This window comes from Bombina bombina, chromosome 4 (assembly GCF_027579735.1).
Source record: "Bombina bombina isolate aBomBom1 chromosome 4, aBomBom1.pri, whole genome shotgun sequence".
Classification (NCBI taxonomy): domain Eukaryota; kingdom Metazoa; phylum Chordata; class Amphibia; order Anura; family Bombinatoridae; genus Bombina; species Bombina bombina.
Genome location: NC_069502.1, coordinates 305,863,719 through 305,889,898, shown reverse-complemented (window position 1 = coordinate 305,889,898; position 26,180 = coordinate 305,863,719). Strand labels below are relative to the sequence as shown.

Below are 26,180 nucleotides of genomic sequence, written 5' to 3'. Positions count from 1 at the left end.
CGGGACCCCCCACCTGAGGGTTATCCTGAAGAACAGTTCCGGATGGAGAGCCCGGGATGAAAAGTCTTTCTGCTCAGAAAATCCGTCTCCCAATTGTCCAGTCCTGGAATGTGGATGGCAGATAGAAGACAAGCGTGAGCTTCTGCCCACTGCAGAATGTGAGTCACCTCCTTCATGGCCAAGGAACTCAGAGTTCCTCCCTGGTGGTTGATGTAAGCCACCGAGGTGATGTCCGACTGGAATCTGATAAACCGGACTAAAGATAATTGAGGCCACGCTGTCAAGCCATTGAAGATTGTTCTCAACTTAAAGATGTTAATGGGAATAGAAGACTTTTCCCTGAGACCACAGGCCCTGACCTTTTAGAGAACCCCAAACAGCTCCCCAGCCTGACGGGCTGGCGTCTGTAGTCACAATCACCCAGGAGGATCTCAGGAAGCAAATGCCCCGAGACAGATGTTCCTGTAACACCCACCACAAGAGAGAGCCTCTTGTTAAGGTGTCCAGATTTATTCTCTGCGATAAATCTGAATGGTCTCCATTCCATTGACGGCGCATGCAAAGCTACAGAGGTCGCAGATGTAACCAAGCAAAAGGAATAATGTCAATGGAAGCCACCATTAGACCAATCACCTCCATGCATTAAACCACTGAAGAACGAAAAGCAGACTGGGGGGAAAAACAAGAAGCCAGAAATTTAGATTTTCTGATATCCGTGGACAGGGAATCTATTATTGTCCCTAGGAAACGCACTACTTTAGTTGGAACTAGAGAAACTTTTCCAGATTCACCTTCCACCCGTGGGAACGTAGAAAAACATAATTTATGTAAGAACTTACCTGATAAATTCATTTCTTTCATATTAGCAAGAGTCCATGAGCTAGTGACGTATGGGATATACATTCCTACCAGGAGGGGCAAAGTTTCCCAAACCTTAAAATGCCTATAAATACACCCCTCACCACACCCACAATTCAGTTTAACGAATAGCCAAGAAGTGGGGTGATAAGAAAAAAGTGCGAAAGCATATAAAATAAGGAATTGGAATAATTGTGCTTTATACAAAAAAATCAAAACCACCACAAAAAAGGGCGGGCCTCATGGACTCTTGCTAATATGAAAGAAATGAATTTATCAGGTAAGTTCTTACATAAATTATGTTTTCTTTCATGTAATTAGCAAGAGTCCATGAGCTAGTGACGTATGGGATAATGATTACCCAAGATGTGGATCTTTCCACGCAAGAGTCACTAGAGAGGGAGGGATAAAATAAAGACAGCCAATTCCTGCTGAAAATAATCCACACCCAGAATAAAATTTTAATGAAAAAACATAAGCAGAAGATTCCAACTGAAAACACTGCCTGAAGTACGTTTCTACCAAAAACTGCTTCAAAAGAAGAAAACACATCAAAATGGTAGAATTTAGTAAAATTATGCAAAGAGGACCAAGTTGCTGCTTTGCAAATCTGATCAACCGAAGCTTCATTCCTAAACGCCCAGGAAGTAGAACTGACCTAGTAGAATGAGCTGTAATCCTTTGAGGCGGAGTGTTACCCGACTCAACATAGGCATGATGAAATAAAGATTTCAACCAAGATGCCAAAGAAATGGCAGAAGCTTTCTGGCCTTTTCTAGAACCGGAAAAGATGACAAATAGACTAGAAGTCTTTCGGAAAGACTTAGTAGCTTCAACATAATATTACAAAGCTCTAACAGCATCCAAAGAATGCAATGATTTCTCCTTAGAATTCATAGGATCAGGACATAATGAAGGAACCACAATTTCTCTACTAATGTTGTTAGAATTCACAACCTTAGGTAAAAAATTCAAAAGAAGTTCGCAGCACCGCCTTATCCTGATGCAAAATCAGAAAAGGAGACTCACAAAAAAGAGTAGATAATTCAGAGACTCTTCTGGCAGAAGAGATGGCCAAAAGAAACAAAACTTTCCAAGAAAGTAATATAACGACCAAAGAATGCATGGGTTCAAAAGGAGGAGCTTGAAGAGCCCCCAGAACCAAATTCAAACTCCAAGGAGGAGAAATTGACTTAAAGACAGGTTTTATACGAACCAAAGGTTGTACAAAACAATAAATATCAGGAAGATTAGCAAACCTTCTGTGAAAAAGAACAGAAAGAGCAGAGATTTGTCTTTCAAGGAACTTGCGGACAAACCTTTATCTAAACCATCCTGAAGAAACTGTAAAATTCTCGGTATTCAAAAAGAATGCCAAGAAAAAAGATGAGAAAGACACTAAGAAATATAAGTCTTCCAGACTCTATAATATATCTCTCTAGATACAAATTTACGAGCCTGTCACATAGTATCAATCACAGAGTCAGAGAAACCTCTTTGACCAAGAATCAAGCGTTCAAACTCCATACCTTAAAATTAAGGTTTTGAGACAGAAAGACTGGTCTTAACGGAAGAGTCCACAGCTGGCAAGAGGCCATCCGGACAAGATCCGCATACCAAAACCTGTGAGGCCATGCTGGAGCTACCAGCAGGACAAACGAGCATTCCTTTAGAATATTGGAGAATACCCTTGGAAGAAGAACTAGAGGCGGAAAGATATAGGCAGGATGACACTTGTAAGGAAGAAAATAATGCATCCACTGCCTCCGCCCGAGGATCCCGGGATCCAGACAGATACCAGGGAAGTTTCTTGTTTAGATGAGAAGCCATCAGATCTATTTCTGGGAGTTCCCACATTGAACAATCTGAGGAAATACCTCTGGGTGAAGAGACCATTCGCCCAGGTGCAACGTTTGGCGACTGAGATAATCCGCTTTCCAATTGTCCATACCTGGGATATGAACCGCAGAGATTAGACAGGAGCTGGATTCCGCCCAAACCAAAATTCGAGATACTTCTTTCATAACCAGAGGACTGTGAGTCCCTCCTTGATGATTGATGTATGCCACAGTTGTGACATTGTCTATCTGAAAACAAATGAACAACTCTCTCTTCAGAAGAGGCCAAGACTGGAAAGCTCTGAAAATTGCACGGAGTTCCAAAATATTGATCGGAAATCTCACCTCCTGAGATTCCCAAACCCCTTGTGCCGTCAGATACCCCCACACAGCTCCCCAACCTGTAAGACTTGCATCTGTTGAGATTATAGTCCAGGTTGGAAGAACAAGAAGCCCCCTGAACTAAACGATGGTGATCTGTCCACCATGTCAGAGAGTGTCGTATAATCGGTTTAAAGATATTAATTGAGATATCTTTGAGTAATCCCTGCACCATTGGTTCAGCATACAGAGCTGAAGAGGTCGCATGTGAAAACGAGCAAAGGAGATCGCATCTGATGCGGCAGTCCTAAGACCTAAAATTTCCATGCATAAGGCTACCAAAGGGAATGATTGTGACTGAAGGTTTTGACAAGCTGATATCAATGTTAAACTTCTCTTGTCTGACAAGGACAGAGTCATAGACACTGAATCTATCTAGAAACCTAAAAAGGTTACCCTTGTCTGAGGAATCAATGAACTGATTGGTAAATTGAACCTCCAACCATGAACTTGAAGAAACAACACAAGTCGATTCGTATGAGATTCTTCGAAAATGAGAAGACTGAGCAAATACCAAGATATCGTCCAAATAAGGAAATACCAAAACCCTGTTCTCTGATTACAGAAAGAAGGGCACCGAGAACCTTTGAAAAAAATTCTTGGAACTGAGGCTAGGCCAAACGGTAGAGCCAAAAAACTGGTAATGCTTGTCTAAAAAGAGAATCTCAGACACTAAAAGTGATCTGGATGAATCGGAATATGCAGATACACATCCTGTAAATCTATTGTAGACATATAATGCCCTTGCTAAACAAAAAGCAGGATAGTCCTACAGTAACCATCTTGAATGTTGGTATCCTTACATAACGATTCAATATTGATAGATCCGGAACTGGTCTGAAGGAATTGACCTTCTTTGGTACAATGAAGAGATAAAATAAAACCCCAGCCCCTGTTCCAGAACTGGAACTGGCATAATTACTCCAACCAACTCTAGATCTGAAACACATTTCAGAAATGCTGAGCCTTTGCTGTTTTAACTGGGACACGGGAAAGAAAAAAATCTCTTAGCAGGAGGCCTTAACTTGAAGCCAATTATGTACCTTTCTGAAACAATGTTCTGAAACCAGATATTGAGAACGGAATTGATCCAAATTTCTTTGAAGAAAACGTAATCTGCCCCATACCAGCTGAGCTGGAATAAGGGCCGCACCTTCATGGGTACTTAGGAGCTGGCTATAGATTTCTATAAGGCTTGGATATATTCCAAACTGGAAATAGTTTCCAAACTGATACCGCTCTTGAGGATGAAGGATCAGGCTTTTGTTCCTTGTTGTGAGGAAAGGAACGAAAAAGACTATTAGACCTAAATTTACCTTAGATTTTTTATCCTTTGGTAAAAAAGTTCCCTTCCTTCCAGAAACAATTGAGATAATAATTTAATACCCTGGAAAGAAAGGGAAAGCAAAGTTGACTTAGAAGACATATCAGCATTCCAAGTTTAATCCATAAAGCTTTTCTAGCTAAAATAGCTAGAGACATATACCTGACATCAACTCTAATGATATCAAAAGATGGTATCACCAATAAAATTATTAGCATGTTATAGAATAATAATAATGCTATAAAATTATGATCTGTTACTTGTTGCGCTAAAGCTTCTAACCAAAAAGTTGAAGCTGCAGCAACATCCGCTAAAAATATAGCAGGTCTAAGAAGATTACCTGAACATAAGTAAGCTTTTCTTAGAAAGGATTCAATTTACCTTAAATAAAGTACTATCTGCCGTAGGAACAGTAGTACATTTAGCAGGAGTAGAGACAGCCCCATAACCTTAGGGATTTTGTCCCAAAAAACTCTAATCTGTCAGATGGCACAGGATATAATTGCTTAAACGTTTAGAAGGAGTAAAAGAATTACCCAAATTATTCCATTCCCTGGAAATTACTTCAGAAATAGCATCAGGGAGATTAAACACTTCTGGAATAACTACAGGAGATTTAAAAACCTTATTTAAACGTTTAGATTTAGTATCAAGAGGACCAGAATCCTCTATTTCTAATGCAATTAATACTTCTTTAAATAAAGAACGAATAAATTCCATCTTGAACAAATACAAAGATTTATCAGTATCAGAATGATGATGTTCATTTAAAAATTCATCTGAAAAAAGAGAAGTTTTAAAAGACTTTTATGTAAACTAGAAGGAGAAATAACAGACATAGCCTTCTTAATGGATTTAAAAAATAAAATCTCATACGTTTATCAGGAACACTCTGAAAATTAGATGTTGACGGAACAGCAACAGGTAATGTAACAGTACTAAAGGAAATTTTATCTGCATTAATAAGTTTGTCATGGCATGCAATACAAACAACAGCTGGAGAAACAGATACCAAAAATTATAGCAGATACACTTAGCTTGGTAGCTCCAGCACTAGACAGCGATTTTCCTGTAGTATCTTCTGACTCAGATGCAACGTGAGACATCTTGCAATATGTAAGACAAAAAAACAACATATAAAGCAAAATTGATCAAATTCCTTAAATGACAGTTTCAGGAATGGGAAAAAATGCCAAAGAACAAGCTTCTAGCAACCAGAAGCAATGAAAAATGAGACTAAAATAATGTGGAGACAAAAGCGACGCCCATATTTTTTAGCGCCAAATCAGACGCCCACATTATTTGGCGCCTCAAATGCTTTTGGCGCCAAAAATGACGCCACATCCGGAACGCCGACATTTTTGGCGCAAAATAACGTCAAAAAAATGACGCAACTTCCGGCGACACGTATGACGCCGGAAACGGAAAAGAATTTTTGCGCCAAAAAAGTCTGCGCCAAGAATGACGCAATAAAATGAAGCATTTTCAGCCCCCGCGAGCCTAACAGCCCACAGGGAAAAAAGAGTCAAATTTTTGAAGGTAAGAAAAAAATGATTAATTCAAATGCATTATCCCAAATATGAAACTGACTGTCTGAAAAATAAGGAAAGTTGAACATTCTGAGTCAAGGCAAATAAATGTTTGAATACATATATTTAGAACTTTATAAACAAAGTGCCCAACCATAGCTTAGAGTGTCACAGAAAATAAGATTTACTTACCCCAGGACACTCATCTACATGTTTGTAAAAAGTCAAACCAGTACTGAAACGAGAATCAGCAGAGGTAATGGTATATATAAGAGTATATCGTCGATCTGAAAAGGGAGGTAAGAGATGAATCTCTACGACCGATAACAGAGAACCTATGAAATAGACCCCGTAGAAGGAGATCACTGCATTCAAATAGGCAATACTCTCCTCACATCCCTCTGACATTCACTGCACGCTGAGAGGAAAACCGGGCTCCAACTTGCTGCGGAGCGCATATCAACGTAGAATCTAGCACAAACTTACTTCACCACCTCCATCGGAGGCAAAGTTTGTAAAACTGAATTGTGGGTGTGGTGAGGGGTGTATTTATAGGCATTTTAAGGTTTGGGAAACTTTGCCCCTCCTGGTAGGAATGTATATCCCATACGTCACTAGCTCATGGACTCTTGCTAATTACATGAAAGAAAGACAACAACATCTCTGTATGAGATTTTGCTAGTTGAAAAGATGATGCCTGAACCAAGATGTCGTCTAGATAAGGTGCCACAGCAATTCCCTGGGATCTGATCACTGCCAAAAGGGCTCCCAGAACCTTTGTGAATATTCTGGAAGCTGTGGCAAGACTAAACGGAAGGGCAATAGACTGGAAATGCATGTCCAGAAACGCACACCCCTGTGAATGGGAACATGTAAATACGCGTCCTTCAGGTCTATGGTCATCATGAACTGACCTTCTTGAACCAAAGGCAGAATGGAACGAATAGTTTCCATCTTGAAGGACGGAACCCTGAGGAATTTGTTGAGACACTTCAGATCTAGGATGGGACGAAAAGTCCCCTCCTTTTTGGCAACCATATATAGATTTGAATAGAATCCTAGACCTTGTTCCTCTAGAGGGACTGGTACAATAACTCCTAGGGAGCATAGGTCCTTTACGCAATTTAAGAAGGCCTCCCTCTTTACCTGGTTTGAGTATAGTCTTGAAGAGAGAAATCTGCCCCTTGGAGGGAAAGACTTGAATCCTATTTTGCAACCCTGGCCATGGATCTGGGACATCGCGTATCCAAGCTTGTCGAAAAAGAGAAAGCCTACCCTCCACCTGATCCAAAATCTGATCGGGGCGGACCCTTCATGCTGATTTAGAGTCAGCGAAAGGCTTGTTTTGTTTTCCCTTGTTCCAGGGCTGGCTGGATTTCCAAGTGGACCGGGATTGGTCTAGTTTGGAAGAGGAGGACTTCTGTCCATTAAAGTTGCGAAAGGAATGAAAATTAGAAGTCTGTCGACCCTTAGGTCTATTCTTCTTGTCCTGAGGTAGGAAAGATCCTTTTCCACCCATAATCTCTGAAATTATTTCTGCCAGACCAGGCCCAAAAAGAGTTTTACACTTATAAGGTAAAGCCAAAAGCTTGGCCTTTAAAGCAACATCAGCCAATAAAGATTTTAACCACAGAGCTCTGCGAGTTAGAACAGTGAAGCTAGACAACTTAGCACTCAGTCTAATTACCTGCATGTTGGCATCGCAGATAAAAGTATTGACCAGTTTAAGAGACTTTATCCTATATTGGATCTCCTCTACCGTAGTCTTTTCTGAAATAAGATCAGACAGGGCATCGCACCAATAAGATGCTGCTCCCGCAACCGTTGCAATACTCGCCGCAGGTTGCCACTGTAATCCTTGATGTATGCACATCTTTTTTTAAAGTAAGCCTCTAGCTTCTTATCCAATGGCTCTTTAAAAGAACAATTATCCTCTATAGGAATGGTAGTTATTTTAGCTAGAGTAGAGATAGCTCCCTCTATTTAAGGCACAGTATGCCATGAGTCACAAATGGAGTCAGCAACAGGAAACATTTTTTTTTAAAAAACAGGAGAAGGGGAAAAAGGAATCCCTGGCTTATCCCATTCCTGAGCTATAATTTCCTACATCTTTTTTGGAACATGAAAAACATCCCTTTAGAAGTTGGAGAATCATAAACTCTATCCAGTTTAGAAAACTTTGTGGGTTTGACAGCAACCGAAGGTTCACAGTCATCCAAAGTAGCTAGAATCTCCTTTAGTAGTAACCGGAGGTGTTCAAGCTTAAATCTAAAATTAGCCTCTTCAGATTCTGAAGTCTTTTCTGTCAAAGTGTCAGAGTCTGAGATTTCACCTTCAGAAGCTACTGAAGTATTCTCATCAGACAATTGAGAAAGGTTGACCAGCGCAGACTTAGAGGGTTCAGAAGCCTTACTATCAGACAAATGTTTAGATTTCCTCTTAAGTTTACCCGAAGAAGGGAAAGCTGACAAAGCCGCTGCTAGTGAAGAAGTAATCTGAGCGGCAAAATCACTAGGTAAATAAACACCCCCAGGTGGTTGAGAGGACACAGAAGGCACAGTATGAGAAACAATTAAAGCTTGGGACGTCTGAGGAGAAAGCTGAGGTATGTCACGCACAGCAATATCCTTAGAGACACTTGGCTCAGAAGGGAGTAATTTGTCTTTAAATTTTAAAGTTTTAGCTAAGCATGAGCAGCAAAATTGCAATCTTGGTCTATAAACATAGCAATCATTTATCTATAGAGATAGGCTGATCCTGTTCTGAGTTCATAGCTACAAAAGAACAAGTCCAACTAGCAAAGACAAAATGATTAAAATAATTATGTAAATATTATATATAGTAGGGAGATTGCATTAAAAAAAATGAGGGCTCAACTTCAGACAAAGGATGTCTGAAGCTCCTACTGGACCGGAGAGAAAATCCCACTAGTAAGATGAAGTTGAACACTCTGCAACTATGCTTCTCTCTAGTGCAGACAATCCGATCGACGAAAAAACGAAGCCGACACACCTAGACTTCAAGTCGACACTCTGAGGCTCATGAAGGTCCACTCCGTAAAAACGGAAATGCGGAAGTCATGTGAGCGGCCGGGAAACTTACTGCACCACAACATAAGTGCGCGAAAGTAAAAACGGTCCCACTAAAAGCTATACTACAGTTTAAACAGCAATACTAACTCTGCAGCTAAGCTTGTATACTGATTGAGAAGCCTAAAATCTGCCTCCCAATTTCACAGCAATACATAAGGGGAAATGTAAAAAAAAAACTAAGATACCTTCCGCCAAGAATTAGGGAAAATTAACCCTTAAGTCTCTCTGACTCATACCACTAAAGTGCCTGAGGAGTTCCATTTCATTGTCCCCCAATAAAAGCTTCCCCAGCACTGTACCCATAAACCAATAGGGAAACTATGTCCCAGAAAGTGATCCACTTGAGGGTTAACCTCTGAAGTGCTGTCCTTCATTACCTAGAAGGAAAAGTCACTTACCTGTCAAACCAGCTGCAGCGCAAATAGAAGCTACTTAGGTGTGACAGGCACTGCACTCCCTGTCATGGACCTGTAGTAAAAGAAAGAACAGAGTAACCAACCCTGGCTTTCTACAAAGGGGTAGCAAAATTGTTAGAAGTAAAGCAAAGACTACCTCGCCGCCTTCTAACTGCTAAAAGCCACCACTACTCTTACTAAAGAGATTGGCGTGGACACAGCTAGACCCCAATCCTTGCTGGCAGGGAAAAGTACCCATAAAATGATTAAATATCTTTAGACACCGTCTTCGCACATCCTCCATTGACAGAGGCAAAGAGAATGACTGTGGATTATGGGTAAGGGAAGTTACACTTATCAGCTTTGCTGGGGTGCTCTGTCTCCTCCTGCTGGCCAGGAGTTAAATATCCCACTAGTAATTGGAATGCTGTTGTGGACTCTCCATGCCATAGGAAAGAAAAAAAGGTTTAAAATTAAAGTCTGACAACAAATTTCATACTTTGACTCTCCATCTGAAACTGCAACAACTCTGGCTTCTTCAAGGTGAGGCCAATTCACAAAAACTGATTTCCCAAGAACAGCAGCAGCAACACTTTCTGCATTCTGTAAAGAAAAGCACAAAGTAAGTTTAGTGGGAATTGGATACCAGGGTACATGAAAAAAGTAGTGAAGTTTCATACTTCATAGCAAAATATGAAGCAGTCAAAACGGAAAAATCCAAGTACTTACATCTTGCTCATTTGAATTCTCATCCACAATGATTTCCAAGATCATATTCTCCCCACGACTACTCTGCTGGAATACCTGCACGCCAGTCTTCTTCAAAGAGAACTTGTGGTGAGGGAGAAGAACATATTAATTTGCTTTACTCACAATGGGCCAACATTTCCCAGATCAGGGTACATATCCCTCATCAGGGTACAGATATAAAACCAAACATACCAGGACATTAGGAGTCAAAGGGCATGTTCCAGTAGGAACTTAAAATCTTGGTGGTTAACAGGGTAATAGAGACAACTAGAGAAGGGAATTGCTTAGCTGGTGGTGGTGTGAGTAAATGGAAGTAAGGTGGAAGATTAAAAGGTGATATAAAAATTATTTTAAGAAGTTACATGATAAGCTTTGCTAATTGAGTGAGTTTTAGGCGTGAATTTAAATAGGTATGGTGACTAGAGGATAGCCTAACATGTGGAAGGAAGCACAATATAGGGCAGTGATGGCAAACCTTGGCACCCCAAATGTTTCAGACCTACATTTCCCATGATGCTTAGGCACTCAGCAGTCTAGTCAAGCATCATGGGAAATGTAGTTGTGAAACATCTGGAGTGTAGATGGTTTTTACATATACGCACAACATAAATGCTGTTGTTTATTAGGTTTAAAGATTACTATACTATACTTCAGACACCCTGACAATCTGACCAGTAAACAGGTCCTAAGGAATGGAATTAGTACCCTAACTAGACTCAAAAGTTGTAATCCCCCCCAAAATGTATATGAACATAATAAATATTACAGATAATGGTAATTTACAACATTTAACACTGTGGGCTCCATTTATTAAAAGTTACTAAAAGTAGAAGTGAACCTACATGAAAATGTGTGTCAATTTGCACCAATTCAAGTACCCAAATTACAGTCCGACCTCAAAATTGATAAAAAATAGAGTTGGATATCCTTTGTAAATTCGAGCACAATAAGAGTCAATGATTGATAATTTAGAAGCCAGTCTAGGTGAGGGGATAAGTGACATGCAATGTGTGTGCAGTCTATAGCATCTAACACATTTTGGATACCAGCAATAAAAAAAAAAAAAAATTTTACTGATTTCTCTGCAGTTTCTGGAAGACAAACATGACACTTAAAAATAATGTACATTGTGTCTAAAACAGTTCACATGAGCCTGGAGAACGTTGGTTGACTCATAATGACTATAACACTTGACACAGATTGAAACAACCCGGTTGCCATGAAACACATGATGGCCAACAATTGGAGAATACCAGGAATAGCCCTTGTTTTGAAGGTGACTGGCTCCATATAGTCCTGAATTTCATAAAAAATTGTCATGATTGTTTGCCTTGACAGTTGGAACCTCTGCAATATTTCATGGTTATGTAAGAGCTTCCAGACCACAACAGGGCAAAAAAAAAATCGCGCCACTCTTATGTGCTGTTTTTTATGGATAACTTTTTGCCTCTGCTGTAGAGCAAGACGAGGTCTACAGTGTTTTAATAGTAGTACGATTGCTGCAACTGCAAATACTTCCATTCTTAAAGCTATAAAAGTTATGTGATTTATTTTACTGGTCCCACTTAAATACATATTGTTTTCTAAAGAAAGAAAACTGGTGACGAATACACATTTCTTTCAAATAGGTGGCAAGAGTCCATGAGCTAGTGACGTATGGGATATACATTCCTACCAGGAGGGGGCAAAGTTTCCCAAACCTCAAATGCCTATAAATACACCCCCCACCTCACTCATACCTCAGTTTTACAAACTTTGCCTCCTTAGGAGGTGGTGAAGCATGATGTGCTTGATTTCTTCTGTGAAAGGTGCTTCTAAGCATATTTAAGCCCAGTTCCTCTCTAAGAACAGTTTTTGTCTGAGGGATGTGAAGGCCTGATGATACCATTTTTTTGCTTAGGGGAAATCTATTCTAGGGCTCTCTGTAAATTCGGTCACTGGGATTCATCTGCTGCTTCCCTTTATAGATCGACATTATACTTCTCTACCATTACCACTGCTGATATGTTTCAGTACTGGTTTGGCTGTCTGCTATATGTGGATGGGTGTCTTCTGGTTAGTATATATCATTTTTAAGATACTCTAAGCTATGGAAGGCACTTTATATTATAAAGTTCTTAATGTATATTGCATATATTAGCCATGAGTCAGGTCTGTTAATATTTCCCTTTGCAGTCACACAGTTTCAGAATGGAAACTATGTTTATGGGAGAATTTAGGTATTTTTTTCTTACCTGGGGTTCTGGTTAGCTGTTAACATGGAGTCTGTTTTTAAAAATTTTGCCGGCAAATTAGGCTCTCGATAACGTAAATTGCATCATTTGTGTCATTTTTGGCGCGAAATTGCGCCTCCTGTGACGCGAGTTGCGTCATTTCATTGCGTTATTTTTGGCGCAAAGTTGCGCCTGTTATGACGTGAGTTGCGACTTTTCAGTGCGTCATTCTTGCCGCCAAAATTAGTTATATTAAGCCTCTCCCTCGAATGCTCGCTGCTCTCATTCTATTATAGAGAATTATGATGCTTGCTTTTTAATTTTATCAAAAGCATTTTTTCTCATTCCTGAAACTGCTATATTGAGGAAATTAGATATTTTGTTCAAATCGTTATTTTTTCTTTTTGGTTTGGTTGGACAGTTTAGAGCAGCAGTTATCAGATCATGAACTGTCTAGCATTGTTCTTTTACTTCAACATGCAAATCATTTCATTTGTGATGCTATATTTGATGTCATTAAGATTAATGTCAAATCTATGGCTTTAGCTATTCTAACTAGAAGAGCTTTATGGCTTTAAAGGGACAGTCTACACCAAAAATGTTCTTTTTTAAAAAGATAGATAATCCCTTTATTATCCATTCCCCGTTTTTTCATAACCAACACAGTTATATTAATATGCTTTTTACCTCTGTGATTACCTTGTATCTAAGCCTTTGCAGACAGCCTCCTTATCTAAGTGCCTTTGACAGACATGCAGTGTAGTCAATCAGTGAAGACTCCTAAATAACTTCACGGGAGTGAGCACAATGTTATCTATATGACACATGTGAACTAGCACAGTCTAACTGTGAAAAACTTTCAAAATGCTCTGAGCTAGGAGGCGGTTTTCAACTGTTTAGAAATCAGTTTGAGCCTAGCTAGGTTTAGCTTTTCAAAAATGCCACCAAGGGAACAAAGCAAATTTGATGATAAAAGTAAATTGGAAAGTTGTTTAAAATTGCCTGTCCTATCTGAATCATGAAAGTTTAGTTTTGACTTTACTGTCCCTTTAATCTTGGAATGCTGACATGGTGTCTAAATCTAAATTATTATCTCTATATTCAGGGTAATAATTGTTTTGGTTCTCAATTGGATTCTATTATCTCCACTATCACTGGGGGTAAGGGAGTTTTCTGCCCCAAGACAAGAAATCTAAGGGTAAATTAAAAGTTCCCAATCGTTTTCGTTCCTTTCGTCAAAATAGAGAACAGAAAACCTCTCCTTCTCCTAAGGCCTCTGGCTCTAATTTGAGACCATCTCCGAATTGGAATAAATCCAAGTATTATAAGAAACCAAAGCCAGCCCCTAAGACTGCATGAATGTGCGGCCCTCAAACCAGTTCTTCTGGTGGGTGGCAGACTAAAGTTATTTCAAGACATTTGGACAGATTCTGTCAAAAATCAGTGGATTCAGAATATTTTTTCTCAAGGGTATCAAATAGGTTTCAGACTAAGACCTCCCATGGGAAGATTCTTTCTTACTCATGTTCCAACAAACCCTGTGAAGGCTCAAGCTTTTCTGAAGTGTGTTTCAGACCTAGAGCTTGAAGGGGTGATTGTACCAGTTCCTCAGCAGGAACAGGGACTGGGTTTCTATTCAAATCTATTCATTGTACTAAAGAAGGAAGATTCTTTCAGACCATTCCTGGATCTGAAAACTTTAAATAGTTTTGTAAGAGTCCCAACTTTCAAGATGGTGACTATAAGGACTATTCTGTCTTTTGTTCAGCAAGGTCATTTTATGTCCACAATAGACTTACAGGACGCTTATCTTGACATTCCTATTCATCCAGACCACAATCGTTTTCTGAGATTCTCTTTTCTAGACAACCATTACCAATTTTGTCGCTCTTCCATTTGGCCTAGCAACAGCACCAAGAATTTTCTCGAAGGGTCTCAGTGCCCTTCTATCTGTAATCAGAGAGCAGGGTATTGCAGTGTTTCCTTATTTGGATGATATATTTGTACTAGCTCAATCTTTTCATTTAGCAGAATCTCACACAAAACAACTAATGTTGTTTCTTCAAATACATGGTTGGAGGATCAATTTACTAAAGAGTTTCTTGATTCCTCAGACAAAGGTCACCTTCTTAGGTTTCCAGATAGAGAAAGAGTCATGGACACTGAATCTAATAGACAAGAGACTAATGAAATTGGTTTTAGCTTGTCTAAACCTTCCGTCTCTATCATTCCCTTCAGTGGTTATGTGCATGGAAGTTTTAGGTCTCATGATTGCAGCATTGGACGCAATCCCCTTTGCTCGTTTTCATATGAGACCTCTACAGCTTTGCATGTTGCACCAATGGTGCAGGGATTATACTCAGATATCACAGTCGATATACTAAAATCCCAACACTCAACTCTCTCTGACTTGGTGGTTAAACTATCACCTTATTGTTCAAGGGGCCTCCTTTGTTCATCCTTCCTGGACTGTGATCACAAAAGATGCAAGTCTTACAGGTTGGGGAGATGTCTGGGGGTCTCTGACAGCACAAGGGGTTTGGAATCCTCAAGAGGTGAGGTTACCAATCAATATTTTAAAACTCTGTGCTATTTTCAGAGCTCTTCAGGCTTGGCCTCTATTGAAGAGAACTTTACATTTGTTTTCAAACGGACAATATCCCAACAGTGGCATATTCCAATCATCAAGGGGGGAGTCGCAGTCCTTTAACAATGAAAGAAGTTTCTCTGAAACATTTTTGGGCGGAATCTCTGCGATTCATATCCCAGGTGTAGACAATTGTGAAGCGGATTATCTCAGCCATCATTCTCTACATCTGGGGGGAGAGGACTCTCCATCCAGATGTGTTTTTTCAACTTGTACAGATGTGGGGTCTTCCAGAAATAGATCTGATGGCCTCTCGTCTGAACAAGAAACTTGCCAGATACCTTTCCTGGTCCAGGGATCCTCAGGCAGAAATGATTGATGCTCTATCAGTTCCCTGGTTTTACCAACCTGCTTAGATTTTTTCGCCTCTGGTTCTTCTTCCAAAGGTGATGTCCAAGATCATAATGGAACAATGTCATGTGTTTCTGATAGCACCAGCATGGCCTCACAGGTTTTGGTATGAGGACCTTGTCCGAATGTACAGTTGTCAGCCTTTGTCACTTCCTATAAGACCAGACCTTTCTTTCTTAAGCCACAGTTTTCCATCAGGATCTCAACATCTCTAAATTTGAAGACATGGAAATTAAACGCTTTGTTCTTAGTCATAGAGGTTTCTCTGACTCAGTAATTAACACTATGATACAGGCTCCTAAGTCTGTTTCAAGGAAGATTTATAACAGGGTTTGGAAAAACATAATTTATGCTTACCTGATAAATTCCTTTCTTCTGTTGTGTGATCAGTCCACGGGTCATCATTACTTCTGGGATATTATCTGCTCCCCTACAGGAAGTGCAAGAGGATTCACCCAGCAGAGTTGCTATATAGCTCCTCCCCTCTACGTCACCTCCAGTCATTCGACCAAAGACCAACGAGAAAGGAGAAGCCAAGGGTGTAGTGGTGACTGAATTATAATTTAAAAAATATGTACCTGCCTTAAAAAACAGGGCGGGCCGTGGACTGATCACACAACAGAAGAAAGGAATTTATCAGGTAAGCATAAATTATGTTTTCTTCTGTTATGTGTGATCAGTCCACGGGTCATCATTACTTCTGGGATACCAATACCAAAGCAAAAGTACACGGATGACGGGAGGGATAGGCAGGCTCATTATACAGAAGGAACCACTGCCTGAAGAACCTTTCTCCCAAAAATAGCCTCCGAAGAAGCAAAAGTGTCAAATTTGTAAAATTTGGAAAAAGTATGAAGCGAAGACCAAGTTGCAGCCTTGCAAATCTGTTCAACAGAGGCCTCATTCTTAAAGGCCCAAGTGGAAGCCACAGCTCTAGTGGAATGAGCTGTAATTCTTTCAGGAGGCTGCTGTCCAGCAGTCTCATAGGCTAAACGTATTATGCTACGAAGCCAAAAAGAGAGAGAGGTAGCAGAAGCTTTTTGACCTCTCCTCTGTCCAGAATAAACGACAAACAGGGAAGAAGTTTGGCGAAAATCTTTAGTTGCCTGCAAGTAGAACTTGAGGGCACGAACTACATCCAGATTGTGTAGAAGACGTTCCTTCTTTGAAGAAGGATTTGGACACAAGGAGGGAACAACAATCTCTTGATTGATATTCCTGTTAGAGACAACCTTAGGTAAGAACCCAGGTTTAGTACGCAGAACTACCTTGTCTGAGTGAAAGATCAGATAAGGAGAATCACAATGTAGGGCTGATAACTCAGAGACTCTTCGAGCCGAGGAAATAGCCATTAAAAATAGAACTTTCCAAGATAACAATCTTATATCAATGGAATGAAGGGGTTCAAACGGAACACCCTGTAAAACGTTAAGAACTAAGTTTAAACTCCATGGCGGAGCAACAGTTTTAAACACAGGCTTGATCCTAGCTAAAGCCTGACAAAAGGCCTGGATGTCTGAATTTTCTGACAGACGCCTGTGTAACAAGATGGACAGAGCTGAGATCTGTCCCTTTAATGAGCTAGCCGATAAACCCTTTTCTAAACCTTCTTGTAGAAAAGACAATATCCTAGGAATCCTAACCTTACTCCAGGAGTAATCTTTGGATTCACACCAGTATAGGTATTTACGCCATATTTTATGGTAAATCTTTCTGGTAACAGGCTTCCTAGCCTGTATCAGGGTATCAATAACCGACTCAGAAAACCCACGTTTTGATAAAATCAAGCGTTCAATTTCCAAGCAGTCAGCTTCAGAGAAGTTAGACTTTGATGTTTGAATGGACCCTGAATCAGAAGGTCCTGTCTTAGAGGTAGAGACCACGGCGGACAGGATGACATGTCCACTAGATCTGCATACCAAGTCCTGCGCGGCCATGCAGGCGCTATTAGAATCACTGATGCTCTCTCCTGTTTGATTTTGGCAATCAATCGAGGAAGCAGCGGGAAGGGTGGAAACACATAAGCCATCCTGAAGTTCCAAGGTGCTGTCAAAGCATCTATCAGAACCGCTCCCGGATCCCTGGATCTGGATCCGTAGCGAGGAAGTTTGGCGTTCTGGCGAGACGCCATGAGATCTATCTCTGGTTTGCCCCAACGTCGAAGTATTTGGACAAAGACCTCCGGATGAAGTTCCCACTCCCCCGGATGAAGAGTCTGGCGACTCAAGAAATCCGCCTCCCAGTTCTCCACTCCCGGGATGTGGATTGCTGACAGGTGGCAAGAGTGAGACTCTGCCCAGCGAATTATCTTTGATACTTCTATCATTGCTAGGGAGCTTCTTGTCCCTCCCTGATGGTTGATGTAAGCTACAGTCGTGATGTTGTCCGACTGAAACCTGATGAACCCCCGAGTCTTTAACTGGGGCCAAGCTAGAAGGGCATTGAGAACTGCTCTCAATTCCAGAATGTTTATTGGCAGGAGACTTTCCTCCTGACTCCATTGTCCCTGAGCCTTCAGAGAATTCCAGACAGCGCCCCAACCTAGAAGGCTGGCGTCTGTTGTTACAATTGTCCAGTCCGGCCTGCTGAAAGGCATCCCCCTGGACAGATGTGGCCGAGAAAGCCACCATAGAAGAGAGTTTCTGGTCTCTTGATCCAGATTCAGAGTGGGGGACAAATCTGAGTAATCCCCATTCCACTGGCTCAGCATGCACAATTGCAGCGGTCTGAGATGTAGGCGTGCAAAGGGTACTATGTCCATTGCTGCTACCATTAAGCCGATCACCTCCATGCATTGAGCTACTGACGGGAGTTGAATGGAATGAAGGACACGGCATGCATTTAGAAGCTTTGTTAATCTGTCTTCTGTCAGATAAATCTTCATTTCTACAGAATCTATAAGAGTCCCCAAGAATGGAACCCTTGTGAGAGGCAAGAGAGAACTCTTCTTTTCGTTCACTTTCCATCCATGCGACCTTAGAAATGCCAGAACTAACTCTGTATGAGACTTGGCAGTTTGAAAGCTTGAAGCTTGTATCAGAATGTCGTCTAGGTACGGAGCTACCGAAATTCCTCGCGGTCTCAGAACCGCTAGAAGGGCACCCAGAACCTTTGTGAAAATTCTTGGAGCCGTAGCCAATCCGAATGGAAGGGCTACAAACTGGTAATGCCTGTCTAAGAAGGCAAACCTTAGATATCGGTAATGATCTTTGTGAATCGGTATGTGAAGGTAAGCATCCTTTAAATCCACTGTGGTCATGTACTGACCCCTTTGGATCATGGGTAAGATTGTCCGAATAGTTTCCATTTTGAACGATGGAACTCTTAGGAATTTGTTTAGGATCTTTAAATCCAAGATTGGCCTGAAAGTTCCCTCTTTTTTGGGAACCACAAACAGGTTTGAGTAAAACCCTTGTCCTTGTTCCGACCGCGGAACCGGATGGATCACTCCCATTAATAATAGATCTTGTACACAGCGTAGAAACGCGTCTTTCTTTATTTGGTTTGTTGACAACCTTGACAGATGAAATCTCCCTCGTGGGGGAGATAATTTGAAGTCTAGAAGGTATCCCTGAGATATGATCTCTAGCGCCCAGGGATCCTGGACATCTCTTGCCCAAGCCTGGGCGAAGAGAGAGAGTCTGCCCCCCACTAGATCCGGTCCCGGATCGGGGGCCCTCGGTTCATGCTGTCTTAGGGGCAGCAGCAGGTTTTCTGGCCTGCTTGCCCTTATTCCAGGACTGGTTAGGTTTCCAGCCTTGTCTGTAACGAGCAACAGCTCCTTCCTGTTTTGGTGCAGTGGAAGTTGATGCTGCACCTGCTTTGAAATTCCGAAAGGGACGAAAATTAGACTGTCTAGCCTTAGCTTTGGCTTTGTCTTGAGGTAGAGCGTGGCCCTTACCTCCTGTAATGTCAGCGATAATTTCTTTCAAACCGGGCCCAAATAAAGTTTGCCCCTTGAAAGGTATATTAAGTAATTTGGACTTAGAAGTTACATCAGCCGACCAGGATTTTAGCCACAGCGCCCTACGTGCCTGAATGGCGAATCCTGAATTCTTAGCCGTAAGTTTGGTTAAATGTACTACGGCCTCCGAAATGAATGAATTAGCTAGTTTAAGGACTCTAAGCCTGTCCGTAATGTCGTCCAGCGTAGCGGAACTAAGGTTCTCTTCCAGAGACTCAATCCAAAATGCTGCCGCAGCCGTAATCGGCGCGATGCATGCAAGGGGTTGCAATATAAAACCTTGTTGAACAAACATTTTCTTAAGGTAACCATCTAATTTTTTATCCATAGGATCTGAAAAAGCACAGCTATCCTCCACTGGGATAGTGGTGCGCTTAGCTAAAGTAGAAACTGCTCCCTCCACCTTAGGGACCGTTTGCCATAAGTCCCGTGTGGTGGCGTCTATTGGAAACATCTTTCTAAATATTGGAGGGGGTGAGAACGGCACACCGGGTCTATCCCACTCCTTAGTAACAATTTCAGTTAATCTCTTAGGTATAGGAAAAACGTCAGTACTCGCCGGTACCGCAAAGTATTTATCCAACCTACACATTTTCTCTGGTATTGCAACAGTGTTACAATCGTTAAGAGCCGCTAAGACCTCCCCTAGTAATACACGGAGGTTTTCCAATTTAAATTTAAAATTTGAAATATCTGAATCCAATCTGCTTGGATCAGAACCGTCACCTACAGAATGAAGCTCTCCGTCCTCATGCTCTGCAAGCTGTGACGCAGTATCAGACATGGCCCTAGAATTATCAGCGCACTCTGTTCTCACCCCAGAGTGATCACGCTTGCCTCTTAGTTCTGGTAACTTAGCCAAAACTTCAGTCATAACAGTAGCCATATCTTGTAATGTTATCTGTAATGGCTGCCCAGATGTACTAGGCGCCATAATATCACGCACCTCCCGGGCGGGAGACGCAGGTACTGACACGTGAGGCGAGTTAGACGGCATAACTCTCCCCTCGCTGTTTGGTGAAATTTGTTCAATTTGTACAGATTGGCTTTTATTTAAAGTAGCATCAATACAGTTAGTACATAAATTTCTATTGGGCTCCACCTTGGCATTGGAACAAATGACACAGGTATCTTCCTCTGAATCAGACATGTTTAACACACTAGCAATAAACATGCAACTTGGTTACAATCTTATTTAACAAAAACGTACTGTGCCTCAAAGAAGCACTAAACGATTAAATGACAGTTGAAATAATGAACTGAAAAACAGTTAAAGCATCACTCTTTAAAAACAACACAACTTGTTAGCAAAGGTTTGTTCCCATTAGTAAAGCAACACTAATTAAATTTTAAACATAAAAATCACAGAGCAACGTTTTAAAACACAGTCACTACATAAATCTCACAGCTCTGCTGAGAGAATCTACCTCCCTTCAAAGAAGTTTGAAGACCCCTGAGTTCTGTTAGAGATGAACCGTATCATGCAGAAAATACAAGTGTAACTGACTGGAAATTTTTTGATGCGTAGCAAAGAGCGCCAAAAACGGCCCCTCCCCCTCACACACAGCAGTGAGAGAGAAACGAAACTGTCATAATCAAAACAAGCAAACTGCCAAGTGGAAAAATAATGCCCAAATATTTATTCACTCAGTACCTCAGAAATGCAAACGATTCTACATTCCAGCAAAAACGTTTAACATGAATTAAATACCTATTAAAAGGTTTAATGTACTTTTACAGAGTAATTCCGGTGAAATACCATCCCCAGAATACTGAAGTGTAGAGTATACATACATGTCATTATAACGGTATAGCAGGATTTTCTCATCAATTCCATTCAGAAAATAAAAACTGCTACATACCTCAATGCAGATTCAACTGCCCGCTGTCCCCTGATCTGAAGCTTTTACCTCCCTCAGATGGCCGAGAAACAGCAATATGATCTTAACTACTCCGGTTAAAATCATAAGAAAAACTCTGGTAGATTCTTCTTCAAACTCTGCCAGAGAAGTAATAACACGCTCCGGTGCTATTGTAAAATAACAAACTTTTGATTGAAGTTATAAAAACTAAGTATAATCACCATAGTCCTCTCACACCTCCTATCTAGTCTTTGGGTGCAAGAGAATGACTGGAGGTGACGTAGAGGGGAGGAGCTATATAGCAACTCTGCTGGGTGAATCCTCTTGCACTTCCTGTAGGGGAGCAGATAATATCCCAGAAGTAATGATGACCCGTGGACTGATCACACATAACAGAAGAAACCTATATTTCATGGTAGTCCACTCATGACTATTCTTGGCATTCTTTTAGAATTCCTAGGATTCTAGTGTTTCTTCAGGAGGGTTTGGATAAAGGTTTGTCTGCAAATACTTTGAAAGGACAAATATCTGCTCTTTCTCTTCTAAGCTTCCTGGTATTCACGGTTTTGTTCAGGCTTTGATTCGTATCAAACCTGTTATTAAATCAATTTCGCCTCCTTGGAGTCTCAATTTGGTTTTAAAGATTTTGCAGGCTCCTCCTTTTAAGCCTATCCATTCTTTGGATATTAAACTACTTCTTGGAAAGGGTTATTTTTTTTTGGCTCTCTTTTCTGCTAGAAGAGTTTCTGAATTGTCTGCTCTCTCTTGTGAGTCTCCTTATCTGATTTTTCATCCAGATAAAGCTGTTTTACAGACTGTTTTTTTACCTAAAATTGTGAATTCTAACAACATCAATAGGGAAATTATTGTTCCTTCCTTGTGTCCTAATCTTGAAAGGTCTTTACATTCTTTGGATGTGGTAAGAGCTTTGAAATATGTTGAGGCTACTAAAGATTTCAGAAAGACTTCTAGTCTAATTGTTATTTTTTCTGGTTCCAGAAAAGGTCAGAAAGCCTCTGCCTTTTCCTTGGCATCATGGTTGAAGTTTTTGATTCACAAAGCTTATTTGGAGGCGGGGCAGTCTCCACCTCAGCAAATTACAGCTCATTCTACTAGATCAGTTGCCACATCTTGGGCTTTCAAGAAAGAAACTTCAGTTTATCAAATTTGCAAAGCAACAACTTGGTATTCTTTGTATACATTTACTAAATGTTACCATTTTGATGTGTTTGCTTCTTCGGAAGCAGCCTTTGATAGAAAGGTTCTTCAGGCAGCTGTCTCAGTTTGATTCTAGTGCCTATGATTTGAGTTTTTTTTAATTGTTTTAAGAAAATTATTTTTTGGATTTAATTTCTCAGTGGAAATAGCCATTTTTATGTTATCCCTCCCTCTCTAGTGACTCGTGGACTTCCACATCTTGGGTATTATATCCCATATGTCACTAACTCATGGACTCTTGCCACCTATATGAAAGAAAACATAATTTATGTAAGAACTTACCTGATAAATTCATTTCTTTCATGGTGGCAAAGTCCAGGAGACCCACCCAATTTTTGGGGGGTTATGATTTTTTTATATAAGCACTTTATTTTCGTTTTTATGCTTTTTACACCTCACTAACTTGGCTATACGTTAAATTGAGGTATGAGAAAGGTGGGAGGTGTATTTATAGGCATTTGAGGTTTGGGAAACGTTGCCCCTCCTGGTAGGAATGTATATCCCATACGTCACTAGCTCATGGACTCTTGCCACCATGAAAGAAATTAATTTATCAGGTAAGTTCTTCTATAAATTATGTTTTTGGTATACATTAGTAATGTGATGTTTTGCCCTAGTGTGACTACTGTGTTCTATGGTGTTTGCGACAAGGAAGGTACCGAATAAACATTTACTATATGGGCGGTTTATTAGACGTGAGTTACAGACTAAACAGTTACAGACTAAACAGTGTGATAACAGAGAACTTGATTGGATTTGGCTTTGAATGGGCGAAAAATAGGTTAAATCAATCTGTCGCGAATATTAATTGAATCCGGTGCAGGGGAATTGTTTTAAGTATGGTGTATAGCTTGATACATCTGAGAGCTTGATTAGAGCATAGTTAGATGCGCGAACAAAGGCGGATTGCTAGTTGAAGCTTTGATAAATGGAGCCCTGTGTGCAACCTGCTGTAGAGTTAAAATGGGCAGCTTTTGAGGCTGTAAAAAAATAATAGGCAGTCTTACCTTGTGTTTGATGTGCTTCAAAGTGGGGAAGCCACAAAAATATAAAGCACTCTTGTTCACTTTTGTTATTTTATTATTCACCATAGCAACGTGCCAGGCATCCAATGATATGGCCTTATACCTAGAAATAGAACAGTATTTCATACATGAAACATGCCTTAGAAAATAATCTTTATTAAATATAACAACTTTTTTAATACTATATTTTTTTATTATTATTTATAGTGTACACGGACATAATCTAGAGGGCCAAAAAATGTGGATTACAGAGAATAAAATGAAGAATGAATAAAAAAATAAATCACAATAAACTTCCCTTTTAATGCATGCTGACTGCCTCGGTTTTCTCCATAGCCTGGGTGTATACCGGTGGCACAGCCATACACCCAAATCTTACACTGACATAATCATGTGATCTATCTATGATCATCCTATTTTATAAAACTTCTTATCTGCTCAAACATCATCCTCAAACTTCTATTATTAGATGTTACATAATAATACATATCTTAGCTCCCCACTCCTCTAGGCAAATGTGCCTGAGCTACCCTGTCTATAAAGCCAAATCCTGCTGTGCATGCACATTTATGCATGAACCACTTCCAAATGCATTGAAATAAGGGGGCGGCCTTCAAGGTTTTAGAAATAAGCCTACCTAGGTTTAGCTTTCAACAAAGAATACCAAGAGAACAACGCTAATTTGATGATAAAAGTGAATTGGAAAGTTGTTTAAAACTTTTATTTTGACTAGACTGTCCCTTTAATATGGGATTGATTACTATCCTTTAGAGAAGAATATTAAATTATTTATCTCCAAATATCCCAATTGGAATTTTGTAGAATTTTTCTACAGGACTGTGAACAACCTTCTGTTTAAACAAGTCCCATTCATGAGTTGCTAACAAATTAGAACATGCTATTTTGAATTAGAAGGGACAATGTAAAATACTAAGATCTCTTCAACCTCAGTTCTAATTCTGGGTGACATCCTTATTTGGAGGCAACCTAAGAGGTCCCGATATTGTAGATTATTATTGATCTAGCTATTAACCCCTTCAACTACCGGAACTTTCAGAGAAAAACTTGCCCAAAATACCAGAGAATTTTTAGCATTTTTGCTATCACTCCATTTAAACAGAAATAGAGCCTTGTTTGTTTGTTTTTTATTTACCTGGCAAAACTATATATATTTTTTAAGTAGACAACCCAAGGTATTGATCTAGGTCCATTTTGGTATATTTCATGCCACCATTTCACCACCAAATGCAATAATAAATAAAAAAAAGTAAATTTTTTCACAAACTTTGGGTTTCTCACTGAAATAATTTACATACTGCTTGTGCAACCATGGTTGTAAAAGTTTATCTGGGATCCCCTTTGTTCAGAAATAGCAGACATATATGGCTTTGCCACTGCTTTTTGGTAATTAGAAGATCGCTAATTGCAGCTGTGCACCACACTATTATTCCCAGCAGTGAAGGGGTTAATTAGGTAGCTTAAAAGGTCAATTTTAGCTTTAGTCTAGAGCACTGGTTTTTAAACCTGTCCTCAGGCCTCCCTAACAGGCCTCATTTTGAGGCTATCTAAACTAGAGCACAGGTGAAATAATCAGCGTAGAGATTACCCTCCCATCTGACACTACCCAACGATGGGCAAGATTACATATGCGGCGTCGGCCACAAAAGCCGGTGACGCCGGTTTTTACGTGGTTTCGGTACCACATATACAGCGCCGCATATAAATGCAGCAAGTATATTTCACCCCGTCGCCTGCAATTTTTACTCCCATAAGCTAACATAGAACCGCGTCACAAATCGGTATCACATATTCAGCGCAAGGACTTACGCGGCGAAAATGGAGAAATTTTACTCCATTTCCACTTCACCACACATAGGCAGACGCAGCAAGTCTTGTGCTGAGCATGTGAGCACCGTAACTCCAGTAACTGCCTGAACAAACACCTAACGCATGCGCAATATCTATCTACCCGTCGACCGCCAACCCCGACCGCAATAACTAAGTGTATTAACCCCTAATCCACCATTCACCCACATTGCAATAAACCCAATTAACCCCTAAACCCCCACATCGCAATAAACCTAATTAACCTACTAACCCCTAAACCGCCAAACCCCCACATCGCAATAAACCTAATTACAAAGCCCCTAACTTAACACCACCTAAATTAATCCCAAATTACATAAAATAATAAAATACTAAATTACAATTAAAATAAAAAAATCCTAACAGTACTTTAAAATAATTTAAAATTACAAAAAATAACAGTCTAACATTACAGAAAATAAACCAAAATTATCAATGATAAAAAAATTAAACCTAATCCCTATAAAAATAAAGAAGCCCCCCCCCAAAATAAACACCTCATAATCTAATACTAAACTACAAATAGCCCTTAAAAGGGCTTTTTGTAGGGCATTACCCTAAGTTACACAGCTCTTATGCATTTAAAAAATACTAAGTCCCCCATCTAACAGTAAAACCCCCCACCCACCAAACCCCTCAAAATAAAAAAAACTAACACTAAAAAATCCTAAACTACCCATTGCCCTTAAACGTGCATTCAGCTCTTTTACTGCCCTTAAAAGGGCTTTCAGTTCTATTACAAGTGCCCATTAAATCCCTAATCTAAAAAAAAAAAAAAAAAAAAAAAAAAAATCCTATCTCTAAGCCCCAAATAGGTACTCACAGTTGCTGAAGTCCGGCGGAGAAGGTCCTCTTCGAACCGGCAAC

At 40.2% G+C, this 26,180-nt stretch overlaps 1 protein-coding gene across 3 annotated transcripts in view; it reads right to left on the bottom strand.

The window, feature by feature from the left end:
- The window catches only part of XRN1 (5'-3' exoribonuclease 1), a 441,443-nt gene that overhangs the window by 282,210 nt on the left and 133,053 nt on the right, over positions 1-26,180 (bottom strand). For all 3 annotated transcript variants that reach the window (XM_053710017.1, XM_053710018.1, XM_053710019.1), the window contains exons 17-19: positions 23,430-23,550; positions 10,147-10,248; positions 9,917-10,020 (exon numbers count right to left, since the gene is read on the bottom strand). In XM_053710017.1, coding sequence (XP_053565992.1) covers positions 9,917-10,020; positions 10,147-10,248; positions 23,430-23,550 — 327 coding nt within the window. The remainder of the gene's footprint in view (positions 1-9,916; positions 10,021-10,146; positions 10,249-23,429; positions 23,551-26,180) is intronic.